This window comes from Manis pentadactyla, chromosome 6, assembly GCF_030020395.1.
Source record: "Manis pentadactyla isolate mManPen7 chromosome 6, mManPen7.hap1, whole genome shotgun sequence".
Classification (NCBI taxonomy): Eukaryota; Metazoa; Chordata; class Mammalia; order Pholidota; family Manidae; genus Manis; species Manis pentadactyla.
This window is the reverse complement of record NC_080024.1, coordinates 25,227,275-25,246,589: the sequence shown is the minus strand read 5'-3', so window position 1 is coordinate 25,246,589 and position 19,315 is coordinate 25,227,275. Positions and strand designations below refer to the sequence as shown.

General features: G+C 37.3%; 1 protein-coding gene across 18 annotated transcripts in view; it reads left to right on the top strand.

Moving 5' to 3' along the window:
- The first annotated feature begins 18,678 nt into the window (after nucleotides 1-18,678).
- UNC80 (unc-80 homolog, NALCN channel complex subunit) overlaps nucleotides 18,679-19,315 on the top strand; it is a 244,565-nt gene continuing 243,928 nt past the window's right edge. For all 18 annotated transcript variants that reach the window (XM_036926837.2, XM_036926834.2, XM_036926833.2 and 15 more), the window contains exon 1: nucleotides 18,679-18,892. In XM_036926837.2, the coding sequence (XP_036782732.2) occupies nucleotides 18,801-18,892 (92 nt within the window). In that variant the 5' untranslated portion in view covers nucleotides 18,679-18,800. The remainder of the gene's footprint in view (nucleotides 18,893-19,315) is intronic.

Here is a 19,315-nt window from a genome sequence, read left to right as displayed (position 1 = left end):
ATTCTACCATGTTACCATAATACTTGACATTTGTTTTCCTTTCCTCATTTGCCAAGGCTCATAATCTGAAACAGCTTTGAAAAATTCTTAACATATAAATGACATTAGTTCTGGAGATTCGATGAGCTCATGCAGACTGGGCTCACAAGAGGGAGAAGAATTTAAAAATCCAAAATGAAACTCAGCATAATGCCTATATTTAAGGGGCAAGCAGAGAAAAAAAGGAGACCAGCCATTTGAGAGATGGTACTAAGAGAAAATGTCACAGAAGCCACAGAAGTAGATGTTAGAGTTAAAATCTGCAGAGAGCCTGCCCAACGTGAGAAATGAGAAGCTATTGCATTTTAAAATAGATCATTCCCTGACTTTGCAGAGCAATGGTGGATGCCGAGGACAGAACAGGCTTCTTGGACTGTCCTCCTTTATTTCACTTATACATGACCTGGGGCAAAATGCATAACTGAGCCAATGGCAAAGAAATATGTTCTCCAGTTTTGAAAGGGCAAACTTAAATGAATTTCCCCCTCATAGCTTCTGGAGCTTTGAATATAAATGTTGTCCTCTTGAAATGCCTTTCATCCAGAGCACACAATGTTTGTCAACATTATCAGGGGTAAAAAGACATGTTTCTGCACCCCATGACTCCAGTGGCTATCTTTAAAGCCATTTCTATTTCTGTTGGTTCACAAGCACCTGCATTTGCTGTCTTGCTGGCAGATGGCTGCTAACTGACACTGGTTTCCAAATTAATATAAGTAGATGTATTTTCTTTATGTAATAATCATAAATAAAATTTTTCAAAAGATTAATCAGGCTTTGGTAAGTTTACGAAGCAGCTCAATAGAATGCCAGGGGTTAAAAAAAAGTTATTCATGTCTGTTTCATTACTGATTCATTTGTTCGTCTTGATTAAATCTTTTCACCAACTCTTCCAGCCACAGAAATGAAGATAATAATCGTGCTTATGTCCTTGGGTTTTAGCCAATTAGATTTGCTGAGTGATTTGTAATTCTCAAATGAAAATTATTGATTATTTTCATTTATACATTATAAGAGTAGTGGATGATGAATTGATGAGTTTAAAACCCTCTGCCTTCAGGGTCAGTCTGGAAAACCACAGTAGATTAATTTTAGTTATATAATGCACTGTGATTTTTTTTCTCTAGATAGACTTGAATACATTATGCGATCATTGACATAATTGCCTTTGAATTATATTCTACTTTGTTCTGATTCTTGTTTGTGCACATAGATACATGTGAGCACACTCTTAATATTCCCTATTTTATGATGTGCCCATTCTAAAATTAAGTTAGTTTCCAATTTGTTGGTAAATAAGAAGTGTTTCTGATGACCCCAGAATGAAAGGGGAGCTGAGTTTGCAGGCTAGCTCTGACAGCAGGCCTATAGTTCTTCCCAGATGAACTGCTGATACTTTCATTCCTCATGCTGGAGGAATGATGGTGCTTGATTAGAGAAGCACATTGACAGCCACAAAAAAAAATCCAAGAGGAAAGGGGACATGGACCTATACTTTGTAAGGAAATTTTTTACCGATTAAGAAAATCCAAAATCATATTAAATAATAGAGCATTAATGAGTGGATTTAACTCTATTTAGAACATGGATTAAATATAGGAGAACAAGTAGAATACTTCTTCCTGAACTTCAAATCTGCATCCAATGACATTCCTTTTTTATAAGAAACTTTCTCAACAATCTCTTCTAGAGCGACACCAAAGTTTCACAGAATCGATTTCATATATTTGAGAGGAAGATTTTAGTTGTGATTTCACTAAAAGATGTAAACATTGAAAGAAATCTGTTTGGCTTGTTTAAAAAAAAAAAAGCTAGGAAATAGAGATTAAAATTACCAAACATAACACAACACAAAACATGGAACAAGATGAAACACCTTTGCTTTTTCAAAGACATTTCAGTCACAGGCTGCCATTTATCTCTAGACAAGACACTTGACAGAACTGTTTTCCTGTGTTGGAAACTATGGCTGACTCGGCTATTTCTGCCCCACCCCCCACCCCACCCCCACCGCCACCCACTGCCCAAGACACTTAGAAGAGGAACCCAGAGTGATCTTTCCTTAATCGGTGGTATATTTCTCTAACCCTCTAGGTTGTAGTTCTAATTCTACCAGAAAGGAAATTTCCCACATTATTCTTGTGAAGAGTTGAATATTTTTCTTGCCAGCTAACATATTTTCTTCAGACAAATGTCATTATTAGGCAGGCTGGGTAATATTTCTAGGTGTAAGAGGTGCTTGTCTATAATAGGGGACTATATAAATTTTACATCAAGGGCTCAGAGATTGCTCTGTGTATAATAATCAGTCTTTTCCTTTAGGATCATTTCCTTGAAAAAGGCAAAGTAATGATCTGTAATATAAATTAGTGTTATCAATTGAGGAAAACCAGTCTTAAGAAGCAGAATTATGTAGTTACTGCTTAGTATTTTCAGCAATCCATATGCAGATATGAGGGTAAATCATGGTTCTCATTGCTTATTACATATTTAAGGAATCAAAGTTTATTGCTTTTCAAGTATGTCATACATGGTTTGATACATTGCCTCTTTTAATCTTCACAATAACTCTATGAGATAAATATCATAACCTTCATTTTATACTAAGGAAATAGGGATTCATAGAGCTAAATAACTTGTTCATCTCACATAGTCAATAAATCATTGAATCAAATGGATCTCTGATTGGAAAACCCATAGTTTTCCCACTAAAGTTGTATCCCATGAAGAACATCTGCTGTTTATATAAAAGAATATACTAAAGTGTACTGTTTGATTTATACTAAAACAGAATGTTCAAGCTGACTTTGAAAGGCAACTATTGTAGAATATAAAGAACATGAGTTTTCCAATCCTGGCCTTACTGCTTACTGGTGAAGTGACCTTGGGCAATCAATTTAATTTTTCTCTGCCTGTTTCAACACTTGTAAAGTGGAGACACTTCTAGGGTACATAGAAAATGTGATTAAATTAAAAATTAGTGAATAGCTTGCAGGATTGTTGGGAATTTTAAATGAAATATTGTGAAGGGTTGTCTGATAGAGTACTTCATACCCAGGATATGATGCATTTTCTGCTGTTCCACTTTTTATGTTTTAAAACATATTTAATGAACTATCACAACATAAATTTTACCTAAAGAACATACTTTACATGTTCTCCTCTACCTTACTGTTCTCCCCTAAACAAGTATAATGAATATCTTTCAATTCAATAAATGAAGGTTTGCATTATCCTTTCTAATGACTTACTGCATTCCTTTTGGTGGATATACTATAACTCACCAAACTGTATGTGTTGAGGCACTTGGTCTGTTTGCAGGCTTTCACAGTGACTCTGCTTGTCCACATCTCTGTACATAACTCTATTTCCTTAGCAAAAGTTTCTATAAATGGAATTGTTGAGTCAAAGGGTAGCTAGTTTTATAAGGGCTTTTTATACATCTAGCCAAATTGCCTCCAGAAACTGTGCTACTTTTTATTCTCACAATAGAAAAGTATTTCCCCACATCAATTTATCTTTGCCAAGGAGTTATATATACATTTAGTTTTCCAATTTAAATGCTTTTGATAACAACTGATGAAATGTTGTCTTATTAATTGCAAGGAAACACATTAAAAGCAATCAATAATTTAGATCCAGGGTTTATATACTTGTTCTGTAAAGAGCCAGATAGTAACTATTTTAGGTTTTGCAAGCCAGACCTTCTCCGTCTGTTCAACCCTGTTTGGAATATGAAAGTAGCCACAGACAGCACATAAACAAATGAGTGCTTGATGACTTTGTTCACGGACACTGAAATTTGAATTTCACATAACTTTCACGTGTCATAATTTTATTCTTCTTTTGATCTTTTTTTTTCATTTAAAAATATAAAAACTATTGTTAGCCCAACAAAGAACTGATTTGCCTAAGGCTGTAATTTGCTGACCTCAATTTGCATAGATGTAATATGATTTAATATGGTTCACGCTTCCTAATTTTCATCTACCGAAGGCAAGGGGGGAGACAGCATACTGTAGAATAGACTGCTGCTCTTTAGTCTTAAGAGTTGTAAACTTCCACAATCCAAAATAACTTCAAAGCCTGCTCTATAATTTACTAGCGGGGTGAACTTAGGCACCTTAGCCTCTCCGAACCTTTGCTTTCTCTCACTTATAATGAAGTTGGACTCATCCATTTGGTGCCTTTAATTCAGGTGAAAGCAGTTAAGTAATGGCCAATATTATCCAGTGTTCTTGAAACATTAAAAGCTACATAATGCAACCCAGGAGGTGTTGCATTAATCTATTGGATAAATGACATAAAATGGACAGCCACGCTGACAGCTATTCACCTTGCATCACCTCCCTTACAGTAGTAATTAAGGTATATGCTGTGACGTGAATGTATCCTTTGCATTTGCCTGGTGCTTTTAGATTTACTAAGGGTTTTCAGACTTTTATTTATTTAATCCTTATAATAATCCCGGGGGGTATACATTCTTTCTACATTTTGTAGGGAGATAACTGATATAAGGTCATTTTCCAAGATTATACAGAATGCAGAGCTCCTTCGTGAAAGAGCTGTAATTGAACACAGGTCTGGAAACCGCAAGTCCCGTCTTCTTTTTTCTACACTCAGGTGGATCCTCTTATTTTTTAAAAGACTAGGTAACTGCCTTTTCCGCTGTGCCTTCATCCTGGAGCAGTCACTCCTTCCCTGATTCTCCCAGAGATTCAGAGTGAGTCTGCCCCCACCACCCGGCCCTCGACTGCTCCCACCGCCGTCCCTGCTGTCCTAAGCTTTTAGAACAGGGCTTTTCTCCACCCAACTGCATTACGGTTTATTGAACTCTAAGGATGCTGTGAGTCAAAGGCAGCTAAATTTCAGGCCAAGTGACAGAGAGGAGCAGGACTACAGAGCTTAGCCAATTCTCGTGAACACGGGAGCTGCAGCCGGAACTGCAGCCGTGGGTCTGTCCCATGCCTCAGTCCGTTTCAGTGAGGCTTAAGCACAACTCCTGTGTTTTTGAAATTTCCCTCCTTATCTATCCCCCTTTGTTTAAACTAGCCTGAATAAGCCTGTTTCTTGCAATCAAAAATAAGCCCAAAATAAAACATTTTGGTTGATTCATGGAGCACTTTTTATTTCCTTCCTTCAAAATGTAAAAACCCATACAGGTCCATGGGATTTGGGAGAGGAATATAAAATATTCAGATATGATTGTGAAAATAATAAAACTAGCATATAACAATCAAAATAACATTAAAAGCTACATATTGATGTAATTTGGGCACATCTTCAAATTATGATTAAAGTAGGCAAACTGGGTTTTGAATGATTTCTTGTGGGAAGTAAAGAATGATCTAAGTAAAAATTAATTATATAACTCTGAAATCCACTATGAGATTTATTTTGGATGAGGACTATTCCATTGATCAAAGGCTTGAAGGTAGAAAGTAGTAGATTCTTTTTATGGCATTTATTTCTGCTTTTCCTGGTGATAAAACTCTACGTTCCTGGCTAATCCTATTTATACTGCAGTTGGAGTTGTTCACTTCTGTTTTTTGATCTTTTGTATAGTTGCCACTTCTATATTAAAATACTAAAAGCTAGATCATTTTCATCTTGTGCCTTTGTTCTGTAAAGAGCCAGATAGTAACTGTATTCAGCTTTCACTTTGGCCTGGGGTACTTACCCGTCTGTTTTATTTTTACCATATGTGTATTTTGACTTCATTTGGATTAGAGCTCAGTGGTTCTTCATCCAGTTTGTACCTAGAGTCACCTGCAAAGCTTTGTGCTTTCAATATAAAAATATTCAGAAGTTTCCCTCTCCCAAAGATTCTGATTTAATTGATCAGGGCTGGAATCCAGATATTAATTTCTTTAGGTTCCTCTGGTGAGATTCTAATCACCAGGACTGAGAACCATTAGTTTCAAGAAACCTACCAACCTCTTCTAGAATCCAGTGAGTCATCAATAGGGTTCATAAATGTGTGATTTATTTCTTAATTAGGTAAAAGAATATTGATCCTGATGCACAATACTTTACACCAGGGGAAGAGATGAGTCTTGATCTGTCTGCAACTCAGAAGTGTAGTGTGAAAAGGACAGTTCACAGAGGACCTTAGGAAGCCTTGCATTGTCTTAGCTCCATTGATAGGAATGATTTGCATAAAATAAAGAAAAATTAAGGTACTTTATCAATTGCTTGCCTTTTTATTTTTTATTTATTTATTTATTTTTATTATTCGTTTGATTTTTATACTTGATTTATATGTGAATCCCACATTTCTCCCTTATTATCATTATTATTATTATTAATAATAAAATGCTGAAGTGGTAGGTAGATGCAAGATAAAGGTAGAAAACATAATTTAGTGCTGTAAGAGGGCAAATGTAGATGATTAGGTCTGTGCCTATAGACTAAGTATTAATCCAATTTGCTTGCCTTTTTAAAAGAGAAAAGTATGACCTGTCAGAATTTGATGGTATTGTAAATCAAGTTGCCAAGGCCTCTGCAGACCAAATTCCCCTCTTCTAGGGAGGAAGTGGTGCCCAAGTTTACACTGTTGGGTTCTCTAGAAGGGGACTCCCAAATGCAGCTTGGGGTGTAAGCAATAATTGTTGCATTCACTGTGGCACAGAGAAAGCTCTCTCTACGGTGGGCCCTGGGGTTAGTGCCGCTGCCACATGACCGAGTCATAGACAGAAGGTGCTGCCCTGGGAGAAGGCACATACACTGGAGAACAGAAAGAATAAGGAGCAAATGCCCCACAGCAGCATGGAGGAAGTACTGCAGTGAGACTGTTTTTCTCTATTTCCTAAGGAGCCCAGCATTGGTTCATGATTATGTATGTCAGGGTACACTAATGCAGTCTAAAATTTCATCTAGTTACAAGGAAACCTTTCAGTAATGAGAAACTGTCAATAAAATATTAGAGGCAGATCCTGCATTCCCACACTTTAAATGGTATACTTTCTAAGACAAATTTATTTCTTCTAAATTTGTCCCTGTGTAGAAATGGTTTAGGTTCTAGGAAAACATGAATCTCATTTTTTGAACAAGTGCTGGTATAAAATTAAAAAAATTTTTTTTCTGTACTTCAGAGGGGAAATAAAACTGAAAGTTATCAAAGGGACTGATCATTTCTATCTTAATAAAACAAAGCTCCCTTCATTACAACATAATATAAAGTGGAAACTTACACATATTCATTATAATATGACAATGTGTATAATGAGCCTGAGAGTTAAAAATATTTCAAGCCATCCCAATGTTAAAGGAAAATGAATACTCAGTGACTCAGAAAATATGGCTTCCAGCCTTATGAAACTTTCATACTCCTTAAACAGAACACATGATTGTTTATAAAACTAGAAACAAAAATAGGCTTTAAGATTGAAGTCTACCTGAAGTGCAATAAACATATTTCTTAAACTTATAGGAAAAAAAAGTTCTTGTCATGCTAAAATAGAGCTGTCTGACCATTGACAGGAATGAGAAAGCTGGCATGAATTCCTTTGGTGAAGCCATTGAAATTAAGGTTAAAACAGAGATCTGACCTTTAAGGGACTGACCACATGTGTGTTATGATTTCAAATAAGTGAATCTTAATGCAATGTCAAGAGCTAGCATCCACCCCATCCCCCTCAGGCATCAGTGAGTGATTCTGTGTCACTTCACCCTGTGCTTCAGGGATGTGTTGACAAGCCCTAACAAGATGCCAAATGTAGAAGAAAAAATCAAATGCACATGTAAAGCCTTCCTCTTCACATAGCTGAAAGGTTTATATTATATCAACACTGGGAATCATCAGAACTGTTGTTTGCCTGTCTTCCTCGGTGGTATTCCATGAGGGAGCATCAGGGATTGCAACATTAAGACAAAATGAAAAAGACTAGGCGACAGAAGAGTTCATTTGAAAGTAAAGGCTATTTCATCATGTCAAAAGAATAATACTAATGATAGACTAGAATATACTAGAATTTCAAGTGCACTGCCTATAATGTGGTTATTTTAAAATATGTCCACAAATTCTTTGACACTCCTCTTACTGAGAGGTAGGATCTGTCACTTCCTTTTTATATTTTTAATTGAAGTATAGTTGGTATACAATGTTTTATTGGTTTCAGGTGTACAATACAGTGATTCAACAATTACATACATTATAAAATGCTCACCACAAGTGCAGTTACCATCTGTCACTATGTGAAGATATTAGAATATCATTCATTATATTCCCTAGATGCACTTTTCATCTCCGTGACTAATTTATTTTATAATTGGAAGTCTGTACCTCTTTATTACCCTTACCTCTTACCCTATGGCAACCACTAGTATGTTCTCTCTATTTGAGACTGTTTCTCTCTTGTTTTACTTTTTTAGATTCTACATGTAAGTGAAATTATATGGCATTTGTCTTTCTCTGTCTGACTTACTTCACTTAGCATAATATCCTCTAGGTCCATCCATGTTGTCACAAATGGCAATATTTCATTCCTTTTTGTGGCTAATATTCCATTGTACATATATACCACATCATCTTCGTCCATTCATCTATTGATGGACAGTTAAGTTGCTTCAGTGTGTTGACTGCTGTAAATAATGCTACAATAAACATAGGGGTGCATATATCTTTTCAAAGTAGTGATTTTGCTTTCTTCAGGTAAATACCCAGAAGTGGAATCACTGGGTCATATGATGTTTCAATTTTTAATTTTTTGAGGAAGCTCCGTACCATTTTCCATAGGGGTTGTACCAATTTACATTCCTATCAACAGTTTATGAGGGTTCCTTTTTCTCCACCTTCTTATGAACACTTGTTATTTCTTGTCTTTTTGTCATTAGCCGCTCTGACTGGTGTGAGGAGCTACCTCATGTAGTTTTGATTTGCATTTCCCTGGTGATTCTTGATGCTGCCTGTCTTTCATATGTCTCTTGGCCATCTGCATGGCGCTTCCTTCTGACTCCCGAGGCACTTCAGTGATTTACTATGACCCAGTAGTCTGCAGCAGAAGTGTTGCTTCATGGCTTTTGCGGCTAGTCAGAAAAGGCTGTGCAGCTTCCACCTGGATCCTTTGGGATTCTTTCTCTGGCTGAAGTGAGCTGTCCAAAGTCCTACTACCCTGAGACTGACTGTCAGGACAGGCCATGTATATTCGCTCCAGTGGACAGCCCGAGCTGAGCTCCTAGGTGTCGGCCACTGAGTGAACCGACCGGGGCATACAGACCATTCAAGTCTTCAGTTAACTTCAGTCCTAAACCACAATTAACTGTAACTGCATGAGAGCCTCTAACTGAGAACTGAGCTGCGGAGATCTCCCAAATTCCTCACTCTCAAATCAACAGCACAATAAAATGATGGTTTTATGCCCTTAAGGTTTGGACTAATCATTTGTTAAGCAGCAGTTTTAACCAGAAAATACACCGATTAATTTAATCCTCACAATTACCTTACAAAATAACTACTCTTATTATTCTCGTTTTCCAGATGAAGATACTGACTCCCAGAGATGTTACCTGGCATATTCAGTGTTACATGTCTTACAAGCAGCAATGCAGATATTTGAACCCAGGTAATTAGGTTCCAGAGTCCTTGTTCTTAAGGATCTTGAAATGGGTTGTATCATATCTGAACCTTAAATGCCATTTCAAGTATTGGTGGACTCACCTGTTTCCGAAGCCAGTGACCACTTGTTCCAGCCCCACCCAGTCCTACAGACACCAGTACTGTGCAAACTCTTGCCAACTTTACCTTGACTAATTCCCCTGCTACATGAGCCAAATAAACTCTTCTCCCTTCCTTCTGTAGACACACTCTCTTCAATAGCAGATTCTCAGAGGGCAGTTTCCAGATCAAAGGGTCAATTGCAAAGTAGTACTCAGCTGAAAATGTACCTTCCTGTTAGCTTTGCCTCCTTCCTCACCTCACCTATTTTTAGTTCACTTCTACCCCATTTGTATAACACTCCCTAACAAGAAGTAACACATAAGCCATTATTTCAAGTTCTGCTTCCTGGGAAGCTCAGGTCAAGATAATAGCCGAACATAATTTCATTAAATTATTATGCTTATGTATATAAAATATATAGCATTGTTTTGCACATTTAAAACTTTTTAGACAAAAGGTTTTATACCCTAAGATTATTCTGCAAGTTTTGTTCACTTAACACTATATTTTGGAAAACTTCCCATGTAGATGTATGAAGCTACAAATCATATATGTTAAATGCTATATATTATTCTGTTGTGTGACTATATCATAGATAGTTTATCCATTATCTTATACATGGATATGCATTAAATGTTTTGAATTCACTACTAAATTGTTGGTGTGATGAGTAATTATTTTTATCTTTTTATGTATATATATGTAAAATCCTCCAGGACCTTGTTAGGGAATTGTTGGGTAGAAGTATGTGCATATTTCAATTTTAGTAGATATTGCAAATTACTCTCTAAAATGATTTTATAAATCCTCATTGAAAGTCCTGTGTATTCTTGAAAAAATTTGGTATTATCAAACTTTTTAAAAAGACTATTTTTTAGAGCAGTTTCAGAAAATTGTGAGAAAAGCACAGAGATTTCTCACATATCCCCTGCCCCAGTACATGCACGGCATCCCCATTATCAACATCCCAGGCGAGTAGTACATTTGTTACAATTGGTGAACCTACATTGACACATCATAATCACCCCAAATCTATAGTTTACCTAGGGTTCACTCTTGGTTTTATATATACTGTGGGTTTGGACAAAAGTATAATGACATGTATCCATCAATATAGTATTATATGTGGTATTTTCACTGCCCAAAAAATCCTCTGTGGTCTGCCTATTCTTCTCTCTCCCATCTTTACTTCTTGGTAGCCACTGATCTTTTTACTGTCTCTATAGTTTTATATCTTTCAGAATGTCATGTAATTGGAATCATATAGCATAGCCTTTCAGATTGGCTTTATTTAGTAGCATGCATTTGAGTTTCCTTTATGTCTTCTCATGGCTTGACAGCCTGTTTTTTTTTATTGCTGAATAATATTCCATTGTCTGGATGCACCACCATTTATTTATCCATTCACCTATTGAAAGATGTCTCAATTGTTCCCAGATTTAGGAAATTATGAACAAAGCTGCTATAAATATCCACATGCCAAATTTTATGTGGACATAAATTTTCAATTTATTTCAGTACATACCAAGGAGGGCAGTTGCTAAATCATATGGTAAGAGTATGTTTAGTTTTATAAAAAGCTGCCAAACTGTTTTCCAAAATGGTTGTACCATATTGCATTCCCACCAGCAATGAGTGAGTTTCTCTAGTTCCACATCCTCAGCAGTATTTGGTGGTGTCAGTATTCTAGATGTGGGCCATTCTACTAGGTGTGTGGTGGTATCATTAGTTTAAATTTCTATTTCCCTAATGACATATGAAGTAGAATATCTTTTAATATGCTTATTTTCCATGGGTCTATCTTCTTTGGTGAGGTTTCTGTTAAGGTCTTTGGCACATTTTCTAAGTGGGTTGTTTGTTTTCTTATGGTTAAATTGTAAGAAGAATTCTTTGTATATTATGCATAGTCCTTTATCAGATATGTCTTTTGCACATATTTTATCCCATTCTGTGGCTTGTCTTCTCACTCCCTTGACATTGTCTTTCACAGAGCAGAAGTTTTTATTTTTAATGATATCTAGGTTATCAATTCTTTATTTCATGGATTGTGCCTTTGGTGTTGTATCTAAGAAGTCAGTGCGATATGCAAGATCGTCTAGTTTTCCATATGTTACAAGAATTTTGTACTTTTGCAGTTTACACTTATGAAGACAATCCATTTTGAGTTAATTTTTGTGAAGAGTGTAAGGTCTGTGTCCAGATTCTTTTTTTGTGTGTGTGCATACAGATATTCCAGCACCATTTGTTGGAGAAAATATCTTTGCTCCATTGAGTTTCCTGTGTTTCTTTATCAAAGATGAGTGACTATATTTATATGGGTCTATTTCTAGGCTCTCTATGCTATTCCTTTAATCTGTTTGTCCATTCCTTCACTAATATCATGATGTCTTGATTACTGTAGCTTTTCTGTAAGTCTTTGTTCTGGGACTTTTGCCTCTCCATACAAACTTTAGAATCAGTTTTTCAATATCCATAAAATAACTTTTTTTGCTAAGATTGCATTGAATCTATAGAGTTAGGAAAAACTGACATCTTGATAAAATCTAGTCTTCCTAGCCACAAACATCAAATATCTATTTATTTTGTTCTTTGATTTCTTTTGCCAGAGTTTTGTAGTTTTCCTGAAATGGATGTTGTACATGTTTTTTTGTTTTTAAATTTTTACCTAAGTATTTCATTTTAGGGGATGTTATGTAATTTTCATCATGTTTTTTAATTGCTAATCCCATTTGCTGGTATATAGGAAAGTGACTGACTTTTGTATGCTCCATGCTGCAACGTTGCTATAATCACTTATTAGTTTGAGGAAGGTTTTTTCGTCAATTCTTTGAGATTTTCTCCATAGATTTTCATGTCATCTATGAAGAATATTTATTCCTTCTTAGTCTTTATACCTCTTATTTACTTTTCTTGTCTTACTGCATTAGTTAGAATTTATCAGACATTTAAAGTTCTTTTTTAACTTCATGGATTTGGAGAGTGATAAAATAGTTTTTATTCATATTTCCCAGATTATTGGTGAGATTGAGCATATTGATGATTATTGAGCATGTCAATGAGATATGAGCATATTCTCATTTCTAAAATTTCTGTCTTACTGATTTGTAATACATCTTAATATATTCTGGATCCTAATCTTCTGTTGATCAAATGCACTGCAAACAACTTTTTTTCATTCTAGGATGTATATTTTCATTTTTATGGGCCTTTCATTGCAAAGAATATTTAATATTTTTGAGATATCTGTATTTTCTTATATGGATAGCTTAAACTTTTGTGTCTTTTTCAAGGAAGACTTAAAGTATTTATAAGAAACCAGGATTTAAAAGCCTATTTATTATTTTTAAGTCTGTTTTTTTAAAAATTAAAAATTTTGCTATTCATTTATAGGTCTTTAACTCATCTTGATTTTGTTTTTTTGGTAGTGTTTCAGGTAAGAATTTCAATTTACTTTTTTCTGAATAGAGACAACACATTCCACTGTGTCACATATGATTTCCTCATATTTCACTTTTTGGACTTTTCATTCTCTTCTACTAGTAATTTTTTAAATCAATCACATTGTTTTAATTACTATACAGTAATTCTCCAACCATTTCCTCCTTTTTAAAAATCTGTCTTGGCTATTTCTGACTCCTTGTTATTCTAGATGAGATTTAGGAACAGTTTTCTTTTAGGGTTTTATCAAAAATCCTTAATAACATTGAATTTAACAAATAACAAGATATGAAAATGAGTCTTCTTACCTAGGAACATGGTATTTTTGAAAGTCTTTATGCCTTTAAGCAATTCATTGCATTTGTTTTCTGCAAAGGTATTAAACATTTCTGTTAGATATATTCCTGTGTATCTTACAGATTCTCATGTTATTCTTGAGGTTCGACTGACAAACTTTAAAACCAATAAATTGAATAGTCATAGAATGATGAATTTTATGAAGCCAAGAAAATGGGAATATAACAAACATTTCTGAAACACGATAGGGAGGACTATTTCAAGCAGGTTAATAAATAGTCTTTTAGGAGGTTATAGTTGGGCTGAGATCTTAATAGTGAAAGGGTGCCAGCCTTGTGAAGATAAAGAAGAAAGACAAAAAATGCAAGGTCCTTGAAGGGCCAGCAAAGTGTAATAGGAAGAGTTGTATGAAATGAAATTAGATCACGGAAAAACTCGCAAAGCAGAGTAAGGAGTTCAGACAAGTATGGACTGTGAGCTTTGGGGCTTTGTTCTGCCCGGTGAGACCACTAGGACTGCCTTCCGAAAAAAACTCAGCTATTTGGGCTGAGGATCCCCCAAACACCTGGGGTATATTCATTCCTGCATAAGTGAGCTCAAAAAGTGGGCTTTCCCCTCAAACTCCAAAACTACAGCACCAATGTACTTATTATACTCTTCTAACTGATGAGCACGTGACAATAGCAATTATGCTTCTGCTTTACCTTCAGATTTTAATGGGTTCCCATAGAGTTAGGTTAGGCTCTTGCCCCAAACTGTTTTTATTAATTACTGTGAGTGTTTATATTAATACTAGCTCTGTGTCCTTATATAGCATTCTGGATTCTGCTTACTGAAGCAATCTTTTCCAAAATTCAGCCAGGATTCTTCTCTGCTCAGCCTCTCTGCCAAGAATGTTTATTTATATACTTATCTAGCAGCTGAACATCTGACCGTTATCAAAATTCACCCTTCCACTTAAAAGAGAAGGTAAACTTAAAGGACGACATACATTTAGCTACATCTGTCTGGATCTTGCAATTTCCTTTCTGAAGGCCCAGTAGCCAGTTTCCTCTCTTGCCTAAAGCCACTTCATCACTGTGTGTCATCTTTGGGGAAGCTGTACATTCAATTCAATGTATTGCACAGTGAGATGATAATATCATGCAGTGATGATGATGGAATTGATTTATTAACTATGAGGGTGTAATTGACCAGATTAACTCAGTTCTTCACTTTCCCCCAGCAGTGTTCATCTGAATTGGCAAAGCAATGTTTGAAAGAAGGCAGTGTAGATGAAAGCTTTTAGGGAGGGCAGGTATCTTCCCAATAGCCAAAATATTAGGAGGTTTTCAATGGATACATGAGAAATAAACCATCACAGTAATCTTGATTCTCCACTAAAATGTTACTTGAAAACTAATCTGTGCAGTTCTTATTGTAGATACCTTCTACCCCCAGATGACTCATTGCCTTGAGGGCACTTAGGATGAAAAGGGCTGTTGGCTCTTCATCTTCTGTCATCAACAGAGGAATTCTTCCGAATGTCCTTGAGTAACTTTCATTTACATGACTTATAGCACTTTTTCCAAACTCTCACAACTACACAATACACATATTATAGTAGAAAGTTGAGGCAGAACTTTACAATCGACTTTACAGTTTCTTTCATCACTTACTGTGTAACCTCAGACAGGCTATCTACCCTTTCTTGGTCTCAGTTTTCGCCTCCTAAAATGTTGATAGCCGAGTTTCTTGGATCAATTGATTGGTGCACTTAAAACAGACCTTGACATACAACAAATATTCAAGATATGTTGTCTGCTATTAATACTTTTCTGACAAATGCCCTACTCCTCCCCCATCAAATATCACTCTTAAAAAATAATCTTACAGATAACTTCACAGTTTATATAGGACATCAAGCCTGAACTCTGTCATCCTCTTATCCTTCCTCTTTTCTTGTTAATTCAGCCTCTACCATCTTCCTTTCTGTCTCCCATTTTAGGAATTATTCCTCTACCAAGGAATGATTATTCCTGCTATATGCTAGAAATAATCTCCAGAATCTTGCTAATTAATTATCCCTTCTTTTATATATCCCCAACACTTCCTTCTTCAGTGAGTTTTTAATTCTGGCCATAAACATATCCAAGTCTCTCATTTTTAAAAAATTCCATGGTACAGCCACTTTGGAAGACAGTTTAGCCGTTTCTTACAAAACTAATCATAGTCTTTAAATAAAATCCAGCAATTACACTTCTAGATATTTAATCAGCTGAGTCAAAAACTTATATCCACACAAAAACCTCCACTCAAAATGTTTGTAGTATCTTGACTCCTAATTACAAAAAGTTGAAAGCAACCGAAATGTCCTTCAACAGATGAATGGATAAACAAACTGTGGTACTGTTCATCCATATGATGAATTACTACTTGGCAATAAAAGAAATGAGCTACCAAGCCACAAAATAATATGGAGGAAACTCAAATGCATATTACTAAGTGAAAGAAGCCAGTGTGAAAATGCTACATACTTATTGAGTGGATAAGGTAAAACTATAGAGACAGTGAAAAAGATAATGGCTGTTAGGGGTTAGGTAGGGATGAAGAGATAGAACAGAGGATTTTTAGGGTATGAAACTATTCTGTATGATATTGTAATGATAGATGCATGACATTATTTGGCAAAACCTATACAACTTAACAAGACAAATAATAAACTTTAATGTAAACTATAAATTTACTAAATAATATATATCAATTGGCTCATCAACAACAAATATACTACACCAATGCAAGTTGTTAATAATAGGAGAAACTGGGCTCAAAGAAAGAGAATATATGAGAATTCACTCTACTTTCTGTTTAATTTTTCTGTAACTGCTCTAAAAAGTAAACCTATTAATAATAATTATTTATAAACTTCATGAAACTTTATATAAATTGTTTCATAACAGCACCTAGATTAGTATTTGATTGAATAACTATGAGAAGGTGTTCATGAACACCAGAGGCAGGTAATTTTGGGGGCCATCTTAGAATCCTGCCTACCCCAGTATCCCATTCTATGCTATCACCCCTCAACAACATCCTTTGTAGCAATGGGCTAACATTGATGACCCCTAAACTTCCAAATTGGGCTCTTTTTTTTCCTTTTTCCATATATTCACCTGGATTACTTTATCTACTTCAATGGTTCCAACTACTTTTTATATAGTAACTACAAAATTGATCCATCCTACCTTTTTAACTCTTCTGAACTCCATACTCATATTTCTCAGTGCCTTTTCATGATAGCCACTGGAATTTACAAAAAAGACTCATAGAAGACTCATGAATGCTCCTATACACATGAAATAAGAATATGATTATCCCTGTCAACTTTTTCCCTCTTTGAATGAGGCCATTATTTTTACTCAGTTGCTCAAAACAGAAAACTTAGAGCTTTGCTTGATATTTTTTGAAGGCTTAGTATAGATCAGGTACTGTCATAAATTCTTTATGAGTATGAACATTTAATCCTCACAATATCTCTGTAGGGAAGGTACTATTATTTGGAAACCTTGGTGAAGAACATTTTTCAGGGTATTATTACCTAGTACAAAGTAGTAGTGCTAGAAACAAAACTGGCTCAAGATGTGAGCTCTTAACTGCACTGAGCTATTTTTCTTTCCTCATGCCCACTTGGTTATCAAATTCGATTAATTGTACCTCTGCAATATTATTCAAACTCTCTCTCATTTCTAGCTCTGCTGTCATACCCTTGGTTTAGGATATCATGGAATATTTCTCTAAGCTCTACATTCCTGTCATATCAATCACACTTAAGTGGAAATGAAGTTTTTACTGCCTTGCTTAAAGTCTTCCTATCCAAACTTTGTAGCCTGCCATACAAAACCTTTCTCCGATTCCAGCCTCTATTTTCTGCCTTGTCCCTTTGTTCATAAGTGAATCTGTATCATATCTCCCATGGCACCTTTTTCATTGCATGTCTGTCTTCTCTTCAATGGTGTGATTCCTTATGAGCAGGAATCTGTATAGTACAGTGCTTGGTATATAAAATTGGACTCTAAGTATTCAGTGAATAAACTGTATTTATAATTCATCATTCCTTGTTTCAAGATTCATGTTAAAAGATAACTTCAAGAAATTAAATGAAGAATCTAATTTTGTGACTGAAAATACCCAATATGTACCATATAGTTCTTTCTATATGAAGTAGACCCTTATGTTGTTAATTATACAAGAAATATTTCTATCTGTTGAGATCAGTCCCCAGGGTCTGATTCTCTGTTTCATGGGTAATACTAATATCTTTGTTCAAAAACGTATATGACTGTGTTTGCTTGTTCACAGGTAGTTGGATCCAGGGCAGCGGTTTTCTTCTCAGACTGTTTTCTTTTCCCCAGCCCTATTTATTTCACTACTTGATTAAACACCTAACAGTAACCCCCTATTAACCATAAAGGCATTTGACTTACAACTGAAGGAAAATGGCAGATACCAATGGAACAAACAGGATTACCCAAGTGCACTAATGGCCTATAATGAATCACATTTCCTAACAGTATAATCCAAATGTTCTTCCTCAAGTTATAATTAACTGACACCCACAACTGGTTAGTTTGGGGACATTCCTGCTTTTCCAAACAAGTGAGGTTAATTTCTGGTGGTTACCAACTTGAAATAAATTCTTACATCAGAGAACTTTAAAGCTTTTTCTGACTTGCCAAGCTTGCTCCCTTCCTGATTTACACTTCTAATAATTTCCATGTGCTCCTTCTGCTAAACCCCAAGGATGGACTCCTGACCTCCTTGCTAGGGGTGTGAATGATGCCACTGTTAGTGACTGCTTTGCGGTTCCCCAAAGCTCCTCCTCCCCAAACCGTGACAGTTCTTCTGGTGCCGAGGTTGGGAAACTGGACAGGGGCACTGCTGGGGTGCAGCTCGGACAGGAGGACGCCGAATCCTGGGGGCTGAAGAGGCTGCGAGGGGAGCAGTGTGCGAGGCGGAGCGTGTGCCTCTCCGGCCGCCGGCCGTCCCCTGCTCCGCGCTCCCGTCTGGCCGCGGGCGCGGGCCGCTGTCCACAGTGGGAGGTGCTGAAAGCAAGGGGAGGGCGCGGGGGAGGTGGGGCGGACAGCTCCTGCGGGCGCCCCCCTCCTCGCTCCGCCGCTCCTCCAGCCCGCCCCTCCTCCCGCAGCCATGTTCCACGCGCGGGGAGGGACCGGGGAAGGAGAGAGGGCCGGGGGAGCAGGGCGGAGAGAGCCGTCTCTGCCTCGGGGAAGGCGGGGATGAGGGCTGGGGAGAGCCGCGGGAGGAGGCGGCGGCGGCGGCCAGCGGGGAGCCCGCGCCGTCTCCTGCGGTAGGACTCCCCGGAGCCACCATCATGGTGAAGAGGAAGAGCTCCGAGGGCCAGGAGCAGGACGGCGGCCGCGGCATCCCGCTGCCCATCCAGACCTTCCTGTGGCGGCAAACCAGGTGAGGGGCGCAGAGGGGGCGCCGGGGCCGCCCGGGCTCGGGGCGCCCCTGGGGCCGCCGGGTCGCCGCCGCCGCTGCCCTGCTGCTGAGGCCGCGCCGCAGCCTGCAGCTCCCTCTCCGGGGCGGACCACAAGCCCTCTGCGTCCGCTGAAAACACGCATTTAAAAAATATTTCGTTGAAGTTTGGTGACAAGCAGATCGGCAGCTGAATAAATATATACATAATTTACAGGGTGGGAGGGCAAAGAGCCTAGGAGGAGGGGTCGGGGGGCTCGGGAAGATGATTGTGACTGGTTGTGCGCTGGCGTCCTATTCCCCCTCCTTCTGCTGTAATTCCAGCCCGGTGACCTGTTGTTTTTCTAGCTCCTGTTTGGCGTATATCTGCTATGCCCACTTGTTAACCGTTTTTGCTCGGTTTCAGCC